At 40.8% G+C, this 14845-nt stretch overlaps 1 protein-coding gene across 1 annotated transcript; it reads right to left on the reverse strand.

The window, feature by feature from the left end:
- Positions 1–952: 952 nt before the first annotated feature.
- tmem38b (transmembrane protein 38B) lies at positions 953–13142 on the reverse strand. The gene is made up of 6 exons (XM_080876433.1): positions 12714–13142; positions 5449–5605; positions 4886–5070; positions 4649–4736; positions 4068–4185; positions 953–1948 (listed from the first exon to the last, which is right to left on the reverse strand). The coding sequence occupies exons 1-6, from the start codon at positions 12835–12837 to the stop codon at positions 1652–1654; spliced, it is 969 nt and encodes a 322-aa protein (XP_080732559.1). The 5' UTR covers positions 12838–13142; the 3' UTR covers positions 953–1651.
- Between the last annotated feature and the right edge of the window lie 1703 nt (positions 13143–14845).

Raw genomic sequence — 14845 nt, forward strand, 5'->3', positions numbered from 1 at the left:
GTGTGTGGAAGACAGCCTGTGGGAAACCGTTTAAGGATTAATTTCCTGCACCTGACACATTAAATAGAGGCAGAATGGAGGCAGGTGGAGAAAACGGTGCGAAGGGTCGTGGAGAAATAAGTCGGGGCTTGGGAGTAGAGGAGGGCCTGCTCAGTTCAGTGAGTAAATGTGGTGGGTGGGGGGGAGGGTCATACAGGTCTGGACCTCATTAAGAGAATTGTCTGGGACCATTCAGGCTCTGAGCTGTTGCCGTGTCACCTGCCTTCTTACCATAACAGCCATCACAGGGAATAACAGAGGCTTATTAACATGTCTTTCCGTTTTCCAGGTCACGCAGTTCACCATTAGAGTCAGAAAGCAACACAAAGCAGTTTTTTGCAACAAACACCTCAAGCTACGAGCCCGTAATTGACACGCACACGTCTGACATCAGTGGACTTGAGGCGTTTTTTTAAAGGCAGGTACATCATCTCAACCAGTATCGCTTTTGATCGCCTTTGAACAGCTTCTCTTTTCTCTTTGACACCCACCCTCTGTTTTTAATTTGTATTCACAGGGGGGTTCTTTGCTGTCTGAGGTTACATAGATGAGAACTTTGGGAGGCGGGGATTTCGGGGGGTGGGGGGGATCTCTTTCCAGCAGCTTTTTAAAGAGGCTGAGGTATCAATCAGGTGCTGATGATAAACTGATGCAATGTTTCAGCCTATAGTGGAGGTTACTTCTAGACGTTGCGCTGCTTTGTATCAACTTACAAGAAGCTAAAAGTAGTCATTAATTTTTTTTCCTTTGACACATGAAGCTGAACAAATGTAGCTAAGAGAGCTGCATTAATAAGGAGAAGATTCTTTCAAGGATAGACACATTTTAAAATGTAACTACTGATATGTTTGGCAATTTAAACCCAAGTGCACTCGTGTTCACTGAGCAGTACAATAACACCATAGGCAGGAAATCACATGCATTCAAACCTGTTTATTCTCATGCTTTCAATCACCATTCAAAGCATTCGCCAGAGTGACTGAATAAAACGGTCCTCCATTTCAAAATGTTACACATTCAAGAGTGAAATCATTATGTATAAATAAAATAAAATCTCTGGATCTCATAGAATAGAATTTCTTTTCTTTTTTCCTTAAAAAAATGTAACCACTTCAGAGTAAGAAATTTAGCATTTACACGAAGCAGAATATATACAGAGAGGAATGAAGTACATTCGTAGATCAGCAGGTGCACAGCACTGGTCCCCAAAACCCCTGAAATTGATTGTTCCCATTATAAATATATATTTCAAAAATTAAGCTACAGCCCAGAGATAGTTTGATGTTCATATCCAACAGCAGGAAAAGCATTACAGTACTTTAAGGATGTGGTGATTATCCCAGAATATAAGGTGCAGGGCTTTTGCTGGAGTTGGCTTTTATTGAAATTCCTTTTCAGCAGCCAGCTTGAAATCACTTTCTAAGAAATGCAAAAGAAATCGTTTAGAGAAAAAGAAACATGGCCTTTTAGCCTGAAGAACAATAAGCGTGTCCCTGCACAAAAGACAAAATGGAAAAATAAAGTTAAAGTGAACTCCTGACTTGAAATGTGTGAATCATAAATGACTCCAGCCCTGCTTAGAGGTGAAAAGGCGCTACAGGGCGAAGGCTGACTAGTTGGTCTTTTTGCAGTTTGTTGCCGCGGCGTTCGGTGACTCCTCTTTGGCTTCGAGCGAGCTGCTCTGTCCCGTGGCTGGAGAAGTTGGGGTTTGCTGCCCCGACGATCCATTCTCACCGGACTCTTTGGTGGCGGTGGTTGTCTTGTTCATGCTGCTATTATCGATGCAAGCGCTCTTCACCTCACTGGTGAGGGCGGCATAAGGCGAGTAGCCAGCGAAGAGGGTCTTATAGAGGGCTGACTCGATGGTGGCAAAGGGTGAGGTGGAGGAGCCCGTCAGCATCATCCTTGACTACAGAGCAAAACATACATGCGTCAATACATGTGTGAAAAATTTAGAAAAGGATGAGACATTTAATGACATTTGGGAGAGAATAAATTGTCCTTCAACAGAGCAGATGTCCTGAAATCAGCTATAATGACCATTTTTTAAAATAATGAATGGATCACATGGCTACTTCTATCGCTTTACTTGAAACCTTGCTCTTATAGTTCCCTCAGCCACAGCAGGAACTTCTCTATGCTCCCCGGCTAGCTTGGTACTCTCGGTTGCTCCTGTATTTTCAGAGCTTGCCATAATGGATGGATTGACATATCTAGTGTGGGACAGATATGCCAATCGGCATCATTACACAAACCTCCTATTTACAAATGCTCCCCCATTACTGTCATGTGTCTCCGCCTTGGTCTCATATCAAGAAACAGTGTTAATTTCTGCACCACCCAATAGGCACACCAACTAGTAACAGGGCGTTACTAGTTGGCAAATATAGAGATCAAAAGCCCACATGTATACACATTTTTAAACATATGTATAAATATTGATTTCCTTTGCTGTCAGAGACTGACTGCAAGTAGTAGCGGTGACCTTAGCCTCTTTTTCACTTGTACCTACTTGGCTTAACTCAGTCTTGGGGTTTCCCATTAGGTAGTAGTGCCTGGTACCAGATACTTCTTTTTTTTTTTTTAAATACCTACTCAGCCTGGTGTCCAAGTGACCTGACAACGAAGGAAATGCCCACACACAAACCAACATCGTGGTCCAATGACCTACTGCGTACCTGTAACATCGGTTTAGCGGTAGGTATACCATCGCCTCAATGCCCTTCATTGTTGTGTCGTGTTTGCATCATACAAATAACGTTACAGGAAATTTGGGCTGCCTTGTTCTAACAACCCCACCCACATTGAGGTGGCACTTAATTGTAAATGAAAACCACGTTGAGCCAAGCTGAGTGGGTGTTAGTGGGAAAGGCGCACATGTGAGTGATCAATTTGCAAGCTGATTGCACATGTCCTCCAACTGTAGTCTGACTGATAGTGACTGCAATCACTCTGAGACAAGGTTTGCAAACAGCTGCCGTCTAATTTAGAAGCTGAGTTGGTCCAGTTACGCTCAGCAGCCCCGATGAGCATAACCTGTCTATGATCTGTCATTGCATGCTGGTTATATTCATATATAAAACCAATGTTGCAGAGCACATATTTATGAAGGTGTTTTAACTTCTGTTTCAAAATTATGAGGTCAAGTTAGGTATTACCGCACCAAAGCCACTTTGAAGATGGCAACTGAGTGCAAGCGGTCGCAGCAGAACTGATCCCCATCTTCAAAGTAACCATTTCAAAAGATAACAAGCTAGCAAGTTCATCACACAGTCACAACAATGCTGGTGTGGTCTCTGACCACTGCTTGTGACTGCAGCGTTGCACCAATGAGGTCAAATCAAAAAGCAAATAAGAAGAAAGAAAAGATTTCAGCTTATTATAGACAACAAATTGTCACCTTTCATAGAAAGCTGAACAACTGTAGTCCATCTCACACAAAGTAAATTTATGAGCATTTACTTTTCATTTGGGAATAAAAGCGAACATCCGCAACACCGAGAACCCAAAATAACAAACAGCAGGCCTGGACACAGCTCTTAAACGTGATGAAACTGTTTGCTGTTAATTTGACAGATCAGAGTCAGAGGGAGCTAACAGAATGAGAGTTGAAAGAAGACGTCTTAGATTTATCTGTGTCTCAGTCAAGAGCACAAGTTTCCCAGAGTAGAGAAAAGTGGATGATGCAAGCTGATGAAAATGATGCAAAAGCCCCAGCCCTACGGGTAATACCGTACTAATGTGAGTCACCACGGCGAAAACTTCAAAAAAAGCAGAGCGAGAAAGGTCATTTAGAAGACACGATAGCACCGATTTGGGAGGAAGCTGTGGCACTAAAACCTTTGCTATACCCAAGTTTTAACTTAATAACAAGAGTGGCATTTATTCATTTCTTTTGCTGCAAGTAGTCAAGCTAAACTGATCAAAAATAGACCTCCTTTCTTTGGAATTTTCCAAATTACTACAATCTTGAGTTATAGCCTACTCATAGGTTCAGGTTTGGAGTCCAGGTTTGGCACCAGACTGACCTTGTTGACAACAATAAAGACGGTGTAAATGAACATCAGGTGGTGCTTCTGGAGAGGCAGGTAGTGTGTCTGCTGCAGAGCGAACAACACCGCCCCGATCAGGGTAATCTTTGTGGGACTAAAGAGAAAAGCAGAGAAAAAAGATAAATCCTAACAAAAACTGAAAAATAGAAGATAAGTATATACATACAACTGAAATAAATCACATCTTGTATGCACAAATAAACCAGGGCATGTTGTTAACTTTAGATGTGTCAGGCTTCCAGTTGCATAAACTGCATCTTCAGCATGGTTGAATAGTGTGGAAAGTCTGGAAATTACCCTCATGTTTATGCTCATGTTTATGTTATTACTGCGGGTAAAGTGAGAGGGATTGATGCCACTTTAATTTCTGTATGACTTGTTGAAAAGCTACAAGGGACCATGAAAAAAAAAAAATTGCTTGCCTGGTATATAGTATAGCATTAATATAACAAATTACAGTCAAGATAGGACAATATACTTAATGTGCATTAAAAATTACATTTTATGACCACAAAAATATCATAAAATCGATATTCGAGAGTCTGTGTGAGGCTTACTAAGACATTTTGAGGAGCTCATTTGTCTCTGGTTTCCACACTCCTCGAACAAGCTGCTCAAAATTACTTATCAGACCACCTCCAGCACCTGGTAGGGAGAGTAAAGAGATATATGGTTGCTACGCATTAATATGTAAAATGTGTGTGTTAAATATTCAAATATTTTATGGTTACTTGAAAGCCCTAACATGCAAAAAAAAAAAAAAAAGAAGCCCCGTCACACTCATACCTACTGACCTCTAGCCCATCCGATGGCAATCATAACAAGAAGGCCGTCCTTGTATTTGCTGTGAGCCTGAGTCACCCCTCCAAGGACCTTCCACGTCCTCGTCACTTCCTTCATCCCTGACAGCACCAGTCTGAGGGGCAGCGGCGATGCACATGCATACACCAGGTCCATGGGGCAGTAAAACACCAAGTACCTAATAGAGGTACACAAGGCTCATTTAACACGTGGACACATGCACATTTCAATGACATGGCCACTAAACAAGGCTCAAGGTGATTTTGACAGCATTACCCTCAGGTCTTTGTCAAGTACCTACATTCACCAGCAGGGGGTGTTGTAAATTGTTTGTGAGACAGGTGTAATAATACAAGCCACCAGCAGAGGGGGCCAAAGACTTATTTAGATACATACACTCTTTGAAAACGTCTCTATTTCTTCCACATTTGGAAAACTTGGATAATGACTTTATTTATCTATTATTCACTAATTCAAACCCCTCTGCCTCTTTCTTTACTACAATCTACACACCTTATTTTTCCAGCTTTAGATATTTCAACCATCAGATATTTACCATATGACTGAAGCAAGGAGAACACCGGTGCTGTTGGACAAAGGAGCGACTGGTGGCTCTGCCAGCATGATCCCCGACAGCACCGCTCCCCCAAAACAGAAGAGCATGGAGCTGAACCAGCAGGCTAAGGGGCTGACTCTGGACACCTCGAGAGCTCCTGCACAACAGCAAAAATGGATAATAAAGAACAATAAACATAAATGATCACTATTATTGGGCAGGTTCTTAGAATAAAGAGACTAGCACTGTGAATGAGTAAGATGTCGTTTACACTGGGCTTAACTTGATACATAAACCAGTTCAATTTGAAGATAACAGATAACTGGAACATAATGGAGTTTGATACTCTTTCATAGACATTGTTTGAGGTTCACAGATAGCTCCTTTTCTTTGTTCAGTCTATTTGTCAATCACAGCTGCAGTATGAGTGACTGAAACCATTTACACAACATCTACATGACAGGATCGGCCAAGACTCAAAAGACAAAATGGACTGTTAAGCATGAATTAGCAAGGAAGCTGCTTTCTATTAAGACCTTCAGGTGTAGATGTTGTTATACCAGCGGATTTTAAAATCAAACAATCAATATGATTCAAGTGCAGGATTTCAGCTTTAATTCGAGCGGTAGTGGCCTTTAGATGTGCCCGGCCTTTACTGCAGCGGCCTGTAGTTGCTGCTTGTTTGTGGTTCTGTCTCCATGCAGTTTTGTATTTAATCATTGAAAAGCTGCTCTATTAGGCTGAGGTCAGGTGACTGGCTTAGCCTTGAAGAATCACAATTCTTTACCTTGAAAAATTCTTGGGCTTCTCTTGTGGTATGCTTTGCCTCATTATCCATTAAATGAAGTGAAGAGCTGATATTTGCAGCATTTGGTTAAATGTGAGCGGCGAGTATAGCCCTGTGGACTTCAGAATTTATCCTGCTATTTCTATCAGCAGTCACATCATCAACCACTGGTTGAAATACATGCCATAACTTTGACAGATGACGTGTATGCTTCAGATCAAGGGCTGTTTCTCCCCTTCTCATTCTTTTTCCTCCTCCTATCATTCTGGTACAAGTTCATCTTGGTTTCATCTGTCAAAACAATTCTTTGAGACATGTACAGCCTCTTTCAGATGTTTTCTAGCTAAGTCTAGAAAACATCTGAAAGAACTTCCTGTTCCATGTTCTGTGCCAACCACAGTAACCTTGTTGTAAACCTTCTCCATTTACATTCATGAGGGCGTCTCTATACTGTCGACTTAAACAACAATGATACGCCTGCTTCCTCGATACTACTATGGACTTGTATAGATGCTATGTGGGGAATTTTCTTAGGAGGAAAGAAGGAGTCACAGATTACTGATTTGGCCACTCCTAATGTTATCTCTCTAATAGGTTTATTTTGGTCTTTCAGTCTAATAATGGGCTCCTTTACTTGTGTCACCATTTCTTGGGACCTATTATTGAGAGTTTCAGTGAAGCAATACCAAATGCAAGTTGAATACTTGGAATCCATTCCATTTCATTCATTACCTTAATTTGACATGAAATAATAAAGTGAACAGGCCTCACCTGGCCATGAAACTACTTGTCAGTCAACTGTCAATTTACTTTTGAGTTTCTGAAAATAGGAGGCTGTATAAAAAGGCTGTAATTCCTAAAGTGTTAATACACTACGTTTGTTAAAACCCCTTGAATTAAAGCTGCAAGTGTACACTTCAATCATACCTTGACTGTTTGTTTGTCTTGTTTTTTTAAATCCACTGTTGTGGCGTGGAGAGCTAAACTTAAGTAGTGTAGCAATCAGTGTAGGCACTGATGTCATTAGATCTCTCTTTTAAAAGGTGGACTTCATCATGGGTGGCCTGAACTGCTAATATGTTTTTATGCTACAATATCAATGAGATACACACATTTCATGCAGTACTTTTTCTGACATACTCTAATACAATCCTGCAATGCCTTGTCTGCCTCAACCAAAATTAATGCTGCCAAGGAATATACATATGTTTTGAAATTAAGACAGGTAGCTCTTAGTCAGTCCTTGTGTTACCTGCCCTTAGTCAGTGTGGCCAAACACAGGACCAAAATGGTAATCTGGGGATTACAGAAAGATTAAAGACTCTTGGAGTGAGATTGGTAAACCAGGAGGATTTAAAGCTGCTTCCTATGTAGCCTCCCTCGGCCTCACGTCTGAGTTGTTCACTGTTTAACTTTCTATAGAGTGGCAGTTCCTTAGAAAGAAAAAAAAAAAAACTTTAAAATGAGTTCAAAGTTTCTACATGAGACAATTTGCAGTGGAGGAAAATGTGAAAGCTGATGTGTCTGGTAGCAGACACATGAACCTGTTAGTAAATGCAGGATAGCATCTCACTAATTGCTTGCATGAGTCACGGGTAAAACTCAACACTGAATACAGTAAGTTTTAAATTTCACCTGGACTTCCTCCTGCACTGAGATATCACATATACGAATAGAAACGCACCTGGCATAAAGATACAACAGGTAAGCAGCCAGTACTAAAGGAGCTTATTCACTGATATGTCTTTGTATAAAACTGAAATTATACTCCGTTGCAAACACAGACAGCTGGAGACCAGACGGCCGAGTGATCAATCCTATTATACTTATTTGAGGTCCACTGCCTGGGCTGATGCATAGTTGGTGGACTGTCTCCTCTGACTAGTTTTGTGGTCACAAAAAACAAGCAGGTACACAGATGTATGACTTTAATGAATGACTTGTTTTCCTTGGCACAGCCCCAGCTTTTTAGTATAGAAGGCCATTCAAGAATCTTTATGGACCATTTCTAAAAAAACTACAGATTGCAGGATGGTCATCCGGTCGCTCAGATGCGTCACCAGTTTGCCAAGGTCTGAAAGAAGACGCAAACTGTCAGCCTCAGATGGGAGGAAATTAGTTAGGATGCTCGGGAACAATACATGAACACAGAGGCTGAAGCCTGCCATGAACTGGAAACTGCTGGAATACCAGCATCACTGCAAAGTGAGTTTTACATCACCATAAACTGAGAGGATGCTGACCAAGAAAGAAACCTTGGCAACAAAACTGAAACCTTTCAGCTTGACTGAAATTTGCAGCTTCCCACATTGATGAGCCAAATGTGTTCTGGAGAAAGATTGAGCTTTTTGGCCACAATGACAAGATGTATGATTGGAGAAATAATTGTGAGTGAAAAGAACAACATACCTGCTGTCAAGCATGGTTGTAGTAGCATCATACTCTGGGCTGTGGTACTGGTAGTCAAGTGGTACTGGTACATTTCATAAAGTGGTTGGAATAATGGAACAGAAGGATAACCTTCACATTCTTTAACTTGTAACTTTGACACAATTGGGTGTTCCAACAGAACAACGATTCTAAACACAAATCAGAGCTGGTTTCGGAATAGATAAATCTAAATTACAATGACATTCGTGCCCACAATGAGTGGATGTAAATTTTTGACCACAGTTGTAATCTTATGCTTAAACATGTTAAAGTCACATGCATTAGAAAACAGATGGAAAAAGGTATGTTAACTTCACTTTTCCTCACAACTAAGTGTGGGTTCCAGCATGCCACAGACAAATAAACAAATGGAGTGAGGAATACACTATAAAGTGGCTGCAGCTCAGTGTCAGCAGATTTCAGCCATCACTGTGTAATACTATGATTTCTTTTTTCCATGATTGCGCTCAAGAAATCTTATGTAACACACCTCATGTGGTTAAAACGATGCTGGGGAGGGTAAATAAAAATCTCAGTGGGGAACAGCAATTTAAAAAAAAAAAAAGTCTGACATCGTGACAGTTATTTACATCCTGTTCTCTGTGATAGCCCCCAGCCTAAACCCTCGACACTGCTTTTTGTTGTTGTGGTTGTTACAGTGCAGAGTTTACCAATGCACCACACTGCTTACACAGTAAACACTGTTGCACTGTCATCACCTTTAGCTCCACAGCAAAGCAAACTGCTGTAGTCAGTGTGTGTTCCCGATGGGTCGCAGAGAGATTAAAGATGGAGGGAGATCAATTCATAAAACATGATGACATCTAAAGGTCGATGAAGAAGCAAACAACAGAAAAAAAATACCATTTCCGCTGAAATATAAATGCACTGCTTAGAGTGCTCTGACATGCAAAATGCCTTCCTCTGGTTTTGCATTGGAAGGAAGTGGATTTACAAGTCAAATTTGAGAAATGCAGATGTCTTCCTTCCTTCTTTTCTCTCTTGCAGTTCACCTGTTCCGCAGCAGCAGTCTAACAAAAGTCTTTCCGTTTTAACCAGGATAACATCTAACAAATATACAGACCAAACACAGCATTATCTAACACGGAAACTGTTTTTTTCATTCCTCTTAATATGCAAATCTACAAGTCTTCTTCTTCCTCCCTCTGTGGACAGCATAATTATAGCTAGCTTTAAATACCCAAAAAAAAAAAAACACCTCTGCTTGTCTCTGGCTTAAAGAGAGGCCCACTGATTGACATATAACCACTGCTCTCCTTCCTTGTCCCCGTCCTTCCGTTTTCCTCACACTCCACTCTCAGCAGTGTTTATAAAGGAGCTTAAAATAACTCCGTAATGGCATAAACACAGGGGGTAGAACAGACAAGCGCCTTCAAAATACTCGTTTGTACAATATGTGTGTCTAACGTGCAATTAAGCTGAACTGAAACTTGTTTTTCTTCTTGCTAACGGTTGAGAACATCTGGAGCCGCCCCACCACTGCACAGCACGAAGGTGGATTTGACATAGAGGAAAGAGAAAAGAGGAAAGAGACTAGCGAAGGAGGGTTGAATGGTTTATGGCATTCCTTTCCTTTTTGGGGGGCCCTCTGTTTTTTTTTCTGCCTTGACAGAGTTTACTGTTTCTTTTTAAATGACCCAGAGATTTAAATCTGCTCTCGGCCATTCTCTCAGTGACCTTTTGTTTGTTTGTTAAGCAAGTCACTGATTGTCACCAAACTAACATGAAGTGAGCGAACAAGCAACGACCGACATGAGAATTTTGCAAACGGTGTTGTCAACACTGTCGCTCCCTGTGATTCTTTCGTCCAGCCAGAGACAAACAGACCGGAGTAGAGGACACAGGGTTAAAAAGGTCACAGTAGCTCAGATGCTTTGCAAGGCAAGTTCAAAAATAGCCCGTAGACCTACAGCAGGGGGACTACAATGGACTGTCCACGTGCTTGAGTCAACTCTCTGTGCAGTTAAAGTCCACCTGTCTCCATAGCCACTATCTTGGTGACATAACATGGCTCGTGTCCAACCTTGGTCTTAGCTCATACAATAGGCTGTGACACAGATAAAGCATTGGGCTTTTAAACTTTTGTGACGATGATCTCTAACTACTGCTACAATGACAGACTGCAGACGACAGAACTAAAAGGTTTATACTGAGGCTGTGGGGAGAGCTTAATTGCTTTTGCTTTCCTGAGATAAACAAGTAATGACTCATGAGGCTCCAACACCAAAAGTAAGTTGCCACTTTTCCAAGTTCCTCAAAAAAAATACCACACAGTATGAAAACAAACCAATCACACCATCAAACAGAGTTGTTCTCACGGTGCAGAAGGTAATAAATAATTATGAATATAAAGGTGTCAAGGGTTAAATAAAAAGTACCATGATGCACCGCAATAAATGTTTGATTTACAGCCATGATTGCACTAGGCTAAAAACCACTCTGCAATCTGTTTACCCTTGTTTTGATGACTCTGTAGTGTCTACCAGAGGGCAACAGGTCAAACAGCAAGGGTCCAGGGTGAAAAAGAGTCCCTATTCATTTTTAAGGCTTCTTGAAATATATCTCGCTTTTGCAATCTCTTCCAGTGAGGGAAAAGGAAAGCCAGTAATCTTTTGTGCTGTGTTTAAAATCCTCTGAATATGCGCTGCAAAGCATCCGCAGAACACCAGTATGCTAAATGAGTATGGTAAAGTGAGAGGTAACCAGCAGGTAAAGGGGTGGACGTACTGTGAAATTCTGAGTTGATACCAATATTTTTTATCATTGATTTTTGACAGAAACTAAGAAATCTTCATTATCTAGAAAAACAAGTGTACTCATTAAAGCAAGTAGCTGAAAATCAATGAAAAGCTGATGTGACGCAGCATATAAACAGGCCTCTATTTGTGAACATTAGCTTTGTGCTAATAGGCTGATATTTGCCAGAAAGACTGATAATGGCTGTTGCTGATGTTCAGTCAGCATATGGGTCCATAGATTAAAAGACCACACAATATGAAGTAGCTCCACCCTTGCTAACAGCAAAGGCCACTGACAGTAAAGTTAGCTGATTGGACAGTCCCTTTGAATGCAGGACCTTGTTTATTTGAGTGGAATTTATCCATTAGTATTACTACTTAAACTTAACAGATCTGAATACTTAAACTGAACAAAGCTCTTCACATGCCTAACTCGGACTGTTCTGAGTTTGATTATGCTTCTGGCTATAGTTTGCTTGAATTCATTAATCTGTGCATTTTCTGAACAACATACCATGATATGGTTCAAACTCATCACCTGGTCTGGCCCAAAACAATCAGTCTATGTAAAGAAGTTAATAGTAAGGTCCAGTAATTCAGCCATAGCAATTTTTTAATTTATTAACTGCATAATTTATCAATTCAATTGGATGCAGTGCACTTCTATATGTGGCAGCACTATTTATATGCAAACTTATCCAATTAAGGTTCAGATTATGCTGCGTGCCAATTAACCCACAAATTAACAGCTGTTATGTTTTACAATACTGATAAATAATTTATAATCTGTAAAAACGCTTGCAACTTTGCAGAAGCAAAGCGGATGCCTACAGCGTGTCTGATTTTGCATAACAAAATACTATTTAGTTTAATGTGAAATATTACCAGTAAAAACAGCAAAGAAGCACTTTAAAAAATTAGACTAAGTGGCTCAGATCTGAACCCAGTGACATATTAAGAACCACTTCAGCTAGGAAATATGCAAATAAGCACATGACATCGTAAATATTTTATGAGTCCTATGAAACGAGGCTATATAAACACATTTAAGCAGCACGTGCGGGCTATTTGTGCGTTGTTTTCAATGTGAAGAACCTGGAAAACTTTTCCTTTTTCGAAACAGCCCCATTCCCCACCGACGTGCCACGCAGTCAGGTAAACTTTAAACAGGATGGCTGGAGGCCTGATATTACAAACTTCAGCCAAACAAAGTTAACAGAAAGAAAAAAGCCACTTCACAGAGTAAACTTGGCAGGAACTAGAATCGTCAACGTCCCGTAAACACTCACCTGGCTGCTCCCTCAGAGCCATGACAGAGACGATATAATGCGCCATGTCAAAGAAAGGAAACATGGACAAGTTTGCCAGTCCATGAGAAAGTTCGTCGAAATGCAGCACACTGAGAAGATCCATCTTTCTAGAACAATTCGGCAGGAATGAGCTTCCAGACGAGGACTTGAAGCGGAGTAAAGGCACCGGTCCAGCTCAGAGCATCAGGGCACAAACTTGGCTTCATCCGCAGTCTTGTCAAGTCTGTCAGAGAGGCTGCTGCTGCCCAGCCGCTCGCACCAGGTTAGCTGACCCTTAGAGTAACTGGGGTTTATGTTGCTGGGCAACAGACCTGCACTATCGTACAACAGTCATTACTGCTGTTATCTCTTCAGCGACGCTGTCATCGTCGCATAGGCGGAATTCCTGCTCTACGTGCCGCCATGCTAGTGATGTGGCGGGCGGAGCTAGAGAGGCTCGGTGATTGGGGGAAAGAGTGCACCGCGAACCAATCGGTTGTCAGAGTGTGGCTTTCTGAGGTGATCGACCAGGGATGGGTAAAAGTAAACAAACCGCTTTACGTACCTTTTTTTTGCCTGTGCCTTTAATAGGTGGAGCTTACAGGTAGTCATGACACATGCTGTAGTCAGTTTGAAATATATTCAACCACTGGTATTGTTTTACTCAGTATATATTAACTTTAACTCTTTATTGTCATTGCACAGTCACACTTTATACAATAGTACAACGAAATTGGAGTAGCTACTTCACCACATCGATGCTACATGAAAGGCAAGCAGTAATCAGAATAAATAGCATAGCCAGCTGGATGGGTAGAAAATTAACATATAATGAAAAGTCAGGTCAGGTGTAAATTACCCCTGTTGACTATTCCCCTCTTGTAAAAGCTGCCCTTGTGTCTCTTTGTGACCTAATTATTCTGTTGTTATTACTTATAATATAATATCACACTTTTATTGTTGAAAGTTGGACATAATAGCCTACAAAACGTGATTTATTATCTGTTTCAGAAATTAGCAGGCTGCACTTCAAAAAAAAGAGCCATATATAAATGTATCCAAATGTTTAGGATAGGTCTACTTTACCTCCTGGCACTCTAAAATCAAAGATCAGAGAAACTATCTAAGTGAGAGGATGCAGGCATGATACTAGAAATCCCTATATGCTGTTGTTTTTGCATGGGTTAACTTCATTGGGCAAGCTTTAAAAATGTGTCGACATAACAATCGTGAACCCTGTTGTCATGCAGCATGAGCCTCCACCCACCAGTTCCAAGAACAGTAGTATTCAGGTTTTACAATGAGCTGTAAAAACGCTTCAGTTAAACAGCGTTAGAATGTGTGGACATTCACACTCTTTAATTGCACACAATCTTCTGACACACATCTGTGGCAGTAACAAGAACAACAACAAAAAGGGGGGGAAAGTAAAGAAAGAAAACAGGTTTAAATCATGTGCTTAATAAAACATTAACCAGCTTACAGAGGGTAATATAAAACTGAGAAATTTCAGGTTGGTGGGTTATTTGTGAACTTTTGCAAGGCTGTACCCTTCCCCTTTTGCCATAAGTTACTAACTGCTATTACAGTGTTCAGGCAGGAGCACGACACCTGGTGGTGACTGCATGTTAATGTTTCCCAGTCTTATGTTTGTTTTTTTGATGATGATGATGATGATGATGATGATGATGATGATGATGATGATGAGATAGCCTTTATTTGTCAGTTGCAGGTCTTTTGCCCACAACCGAGATGACAGACCTTGCCGACCGTACATACAATACACAAACATCACATTGGGGAGACAGGTCAGGCTAGGTAGCGAGGAAAAAAACATTGAAATGTGTAACACAAAAGGATAATACAGGAATGCACAGATATCAACACACCATAGCACAATAAACACAGACAAGCAACGTGGGAAAGTTTTTGCTTTCTTGCTTGCTTTTTTGTTTGACTGCTGAATCACATGTATTAATTTGGGGCTCACTGAGACACTGACAAGTGTCAGCTTGTCACTGTGCTACAGTCAAATCATATAAAAACAGGACGAGTAACAGTTTTAGTCAAACGAGTTAAAGCTTGTTTATTAGAACAATGGTTAATAAATGGTAAATATTTGCATTTTAATA

This window comes from Rhamphochromis sp. 'chilingali', assembly GCF_963969265.1.
Source record: "Rhamphochromis sp. 'chilingali' genome assembly, chromosome: 2".
NCBI classification, from domain to species: domain Eukaryota; kingdom Metazoa; phylum Chordata; class Actinopteri; order Cichliformes; family Cichlidae; genus Rhamphochromis; species Rhamphochromis sp. 'chilingali'.